The 5,428-nt window shown below is 36.7% G+C and overlaps 1 protein-coding gene across 1 annotated transcript; it reads left to right on the top strand.

Annotated features, from left to right (window-relative positions):
- Positions 1-1,728: 1,728 nt before the first annotated feature.
- LOC110443431 (zinc finger protein SNAI2-like) lies at positions 1,729-4,898 on the top strand. Its single transcript, XM_021487656.1, has 2 exons — positions 1,729-1,904; positions 3,502-4,898. Exons 1-2 carry the CDS (start codon positions 1,841-1,843, stop codon positions 4,539-4,541), a joined length of 1,104 nt encoding a protein of 367 aa, XP_021343331.1. The 5' UTR covers positions 1,729-1,840; the 3' UTR covers positions 4,542-4,898.
- The last annotated feature ends 530 nt before the right edge of the window (positions 4,899-5,428 follow it).

Raw genomic sequence — 5,428 nt, 5'->3', positions numbered from 1 at the left:
ACTGGAGGCTAATCAGTCGTATTTACAATTCTATCAGCCATCAGGGCACACTCAACGATAATATTCTGACAGACAGTATCGATGTTGTCTTATCATCAATCTCGGACAACATTAATTGTGCCATCTCACAAATCTCACACTCGGCATTTATGCTTTCGTCACGCAAATCAGACATTCAACATTGATGTTTACATCACACAAATCCCCGAGCACTCAACACTGATAGTGTCGTGTCAGTAATCGTTTACTCAGTACTAGTGTTGTCATCACACAAATCCCCGAGCACTCGACACTGATAGTGTCGTGTCAGAAATCGTATACTCAGTACTACTGTTGTCATCACACAAATCTCAGAGCGCTCGACACTGACAGTGTCGTAACAGAAATCGTATACTCAGTACTACTGTTGTCATCACACAAATCTCCGAGCACTCGACATTGATAGTGCCGTGTCAAAAATCTCACACTCCCGTACTCAACATTGATGTTATTATCTCAAAATCTCACACTCATCAGTAAATTTGCCATCTCCCGAATTTCACACCAATATAATTATGATTTTTATTTTAAAAATAACACAATACTTACGCTGTGATCTCACAAATCACTCAGTCAGACGGAGTTATTTCCCTTGTAAAACTTGCTCGCCTATCACGGCTTCTTCAGATGCCTTCTAGAATGGAATTTTGGTGCTCAGTCTTTGAATGCGGGAAAATATAATATTTTATATTGAAAATAGTTAAGTGTTTTTCTATCAAATGAATTAATATAAACAAGTACTATAATTATATCGCTGACAGAGACAGTGAAAATAAAGGTGTAAAGTCACAGACATAACAGCTAACGTCACAGACAATTAATCTTCATATAACTTCACTAACTCAACGTTTTCTTATAATTTTTGGCACTTTTTGATGAAGGTATATTGTTTCTATTTCAAAACATCAAAATTATACCCAAACTTTAATAAATCAGCAAGAATCTTTTAAAAAACATTCTAACTTCTTCCTGCTGTCCAGAGTGATACTTCCGATCGTGCAAAATGCTTTGTATACTTTTGATAACGGCAATACGAATTTGATACCTATCGCTATTTTGCAGTTTTTTACGAGTTTGATCTGAGAGAAAAAAAGTAAACTCAAAAAGCAGTGAATTTAGCTAGGGTGGGTGGGTGGNTTCGCTTTTATTCATTAAATATTTTACAAACTTTAAATAAATCATTTTAAGCCGATATTTTATCCAAAATAAATAAAGAAATAACGATGAATGTTTGCAAATATTGGAGATAATCAACAGAAAACCAAGTCACTTGCTCTGTCCAATTTTCCTATGGGACATCGTTTGCCAGCCGGTCAATTTATTAAAAATCTTGTGTTTTTCGAGGTATATGTCTGTATTAGTTCCTTATGGCATTTTCGGAGAGGATCGAAATCGGATATCTATTGTATCAATGGATGACCTTTTTGTTGAATCTGAATATGACCCTTCCTTATTATTATCTAAGTTTTTGTTATCCCGTTCAGACAGTCAATTTATACAAATTGACAGGCGGGAAATATTCAAAAGTAAAGTGTAACAAAAGAGAATACCTATTGACATTTAAACGGTTTAGAAAACTTGAACTAAGAAAGGATATTTATATCGAAACATATTGCAAATTTCGTTTTCGCGACAACACAGGTGCCCGTCCACAGTTGCAATGATTGCCTAGCAACAAGCGTCACAGCGCGCGCTTCACAACCAACAGTGCAGACGGACGCCATGTAAACAAACGTTCAAATGATATTCTGGTTGCCAAGTTTGACACACTAAAAAGCCGTTTTCGATTTTAATCAGCAGCATGCCGAAATGCCTCATACATGCTGTGAGAGACTACAGAACTGGTCGATGGTTTGGTGGTCAAGGTATGTAATCAAAGTAGCCAACGCTGGAATATTCAAAATAGGCCATCGACAAGAACGTTACTGTTTCAGTGAGTAGGCCTAAATGGCATCGAATCGTAATTTGACAGGAAATCCATCACCTTCATATTCAGTAACACCTTTATCATCAAATCATTGTACTGGTGTGAAAGATATTACCATGTTGATTTTTATCTTTGTATTCTTTTTGTGATATATGTTCGTATTCTACATAATAACCACAATAGGCTAACCCAGCGCCATCCCATCACATTGACGAATGCAAAATGCAAAAAATTGCAGATTATGTTCGAGGTCTACCGATAAGCAAGCGTTAATCAGAAGTAAAATGTTATTCTGTTAGGTTTTGCAGATATTAATATACATTTGGACATAGGATATATTGTTTATTTGCAAAACATAAACTCTGACAACTTTTTAAAATGACTTAGAACTATCTCGGTTACCTCCCCTGGCATGACTGCTCCACAGCCTACTGAAGATGTTCATAAAGATGAAAGTCACCCACATTTCATCTTAAATAGTTAACTAATCGTAGATTAAGAAAGAAAAAAAGATATAGAGTCAACAGAATAGTACAGTTCTAACATTTAGTAATTACAATGTATCATAGAGACTCTCTTTGAACAAAATCAAAATGCACAAGTTATAAGCTAATATAAGGCCTCCATAGATTGGGAATTAGGTATACAATTTATCTTACTCATGATTTTTCATCAACTTCTTTTGAAGCGGTAAAGTTCTTGAAGTCTTTTTAGTGGACACGATTTGTATTTCAATTTTAAGTAAAATTTAACCCTCTTGTGTAACGTCATAGTCTAATTGTGTATGTTAGTAATTGTATATGGAGGTAGGCATATGCCTATCAATTCCACCGTATTATATTTATTATTCATATTTTTGCATCGAATCGATCGTTAGGACTCGGCTTATATTGATATAAGTGTTCGGGAAATCCTAAAATGATGTTTTTACAAGACATCTAACGTGTTAAATTGATTAAATTTCTCGAAAATATTAATTATTTATGTCATCTCTGTTCTCAATAAGTTTTTGGGTGATTTTTCACAGAGAAAAAAGAAGGCTAATTTGTTGCCTCTTGATGTCATTCAGCCCGAGGGTCCATGCGTTCTAGATACCCTAATACAATACAAAATATGAATAGTCAATTAGCAATGTGTATTTTTACGCCTCATGTTCCCCCAGACATTATCATAATTATTGAAAGAATACCGATGGAGGTTTTTACTTATAAACCAATTCATACGGGAGGACTCGGAAACTTTTTTTTGTCCTGGAAATCTCAATTATTCATTATTAAATATTATTTATTATATATCCTTTGGAAAAAATAACGATTTGACCTTATCTATCGCCAAATGATCTTATCGTTCGTCATATGACATTATCGTTCGTATACCCTTACCGATATTCATTTAAGCTGTTGTCGTTCGTCATATATTCTTATCGACTTTATGTGTCGTTATATGACCATAAATATTGCAGTGGCTTAAACCCAAATGCTTCCGTAATCACGGATAAAGTTTTAAAAAATTCCTCCGATGTTATTTATTTCCAGAACGTGATCCAAACGTCATGACGACTCGTTCAGGTTTGGCAATCAAAAAGGTACCGTTCCGACACAAGAAGCAGTCATCAGACTCTCGCTCTCCACAGAAAGAGGTCAAGCCCACCACAAGAAACCCACAGAAGAAGAAAAAATACCCAATTGTTAAGTACAAGTCTATGAGCTACATGTCCTTCGTCACGAGGTTCCAAATCAGCTTGCGCGTGCCACACCTGGAGTTGGCCGGTGTGAACCCCAGGGAGACATTGGAGTGTTTGGGCGAATATCCGTGTGAGAACAGGTCCGACCTGCCGAGTGACTACGACTCCGAATCAAGCAATGAATGGCAAACCGACGATGAATACGAAAATGATGACGTTTTCTTGGGGACTTATCAGGAGGAATCCGACTTCGGGTTACTTGATGATAACATGTCAGATGATTCACAGTTAGATCCCATCATCGACTTCGATTCTGAGCCAAAGCCAAACTACGACAAGAACGACAACTCCTATCTCATCGACTCTGATTCGAACGAAAGCGTGAAGGATTTCGCCGATTTATGTTTGACAGACGATTGTGATTCATCGCAGCCCGAGAGTAATGAGGACGTGACTGAGTATGCCCGAAGGTTGCTGGAGTCCGGTCGAAATCGGAGAGTCATGCTTAATGTCCAACCAGAGGAGACATTTGAAGAGTCGTCAAGTTTGCGCTGTGACGATTGCAACAGGACGTTCGCGACACTGTCGGCGTTCACTGCCCACCTCAGATCCCATCATATGAAACAGAAGAACAAGTGCGATATATGCGGAAAGATATTCACCCGGTCATGGCTTCTTAAGGGTCATACCCGAACCCATACGGGCGAACGACCTTTCACGTGTCCCAGTGTAGGCTGCGACAAGGCATTCGCGGACAAAAGTAATTTGCGTTCCCATATGCTGATTCATTCCGTCAAATGCAAAAACTTTTCCTGTCAGCGATGCGGGAGGGCTTTCGCACAGAAGCGGTATCTACACAAACATATGCTGGAAGTATGTAGGCTCCTATGAACAGCATACGTCTATCAATACCGTGCTTTATTGTGCAATGACAGCACGGACGATTTGTAATGATACCAGAGCACTTATTTCATATACAAAAAGCTTTTAAGTATTGCTATTATTCCTATTAATATATACCTATTTATTGTGACCTATAGTAGAATTTACTCTGGTATTTGAGATATTTACTTGTGAATGCAAATATATGATAATTAGCTTATAACATTTGATATACAAGATGTCAATTTTGTAAAAGAAATGCATGTTTTAATTTATAATCTGTATTAAATTAAGAACTATCGGGGACTGCCAAGTTTGTAATGTACTTTGAACTCGAAATTTTTAAATATAATAAATTTTACATGAATAACTAAATTGCTCTCAACTTTATGTCATTGTAACAGAAGATAAGGATAACAAGAAGAAATAAACTGTTCACACTGTCGGCATATGGTTACAAAACGCATCACTCAGCAAAAATCTTCCCAAAATGGTTTGTTTCCACATCTTCGTTATATGTCGACCATATGAACCTACAAATTGAGGGGAAAAAGATCAAAATAACAGAAAAATACCCAGAATAAAACATTGTGTAGTGAGCATGTATTTAGAGCGTACGATAAATGACGAATTGTTTCAAAAACAAAATGTTAAGGTAAACACATTATGTGTTGTTCGTGGGGTTACGTATAAAGGAGAAAATCTAATAAAAGACAATAATACAAAACAAAAACTGTAACAGCTGGTTAAATAAAGTCCATGCTTTTGTCAACTACAAGAATATCAAACACAACATCTAACTCACTTGAGCATATATATAGTTGGCACATGTAACTTAAATGCGATCCGAAAACCGTATCAACTGTTCAGTCCAAACGTGGGTACCTGTAAGTGCT

The sequence above is a fragment of the Mizuhopecten yessoensis genome, unplaced genomic scaffold (genome assembly GCF_002113885.1).
Source record: "Mizuhopecten yessoensis strain PY_sf001 unplaced genomic scaffold, ASM211388v2 scaffold1961, whole genome shotgun sequence".
Lineage (NCBI taxonomy): Eukaryota > Metazoa > Mollusca > Bivalvia > Pectinida > Pectinidae > Mizuhopecten > Mizuhopecten yessoensis.
This window is presented reverse-complemented; position numbering and strand designations above follow the sequence as displayed.

Bases quoted from the DNA above. Each gene is read 5' to 3' on its own strand.
- LOC110443431 (XM_021487656.1), top strand. From the start codon at position 1,841: ATGCCGAAATGCCTCATACATGCTGTGAGAGACTACAGAACTGGTCGA. The intron at 1,905-3,501 runs GTATGTAATCAA...ATTTATTTCCAG, and splicing joins TCGATGGTTTGGTGGTCAAG to AACGTGATCCAAACGTCATG.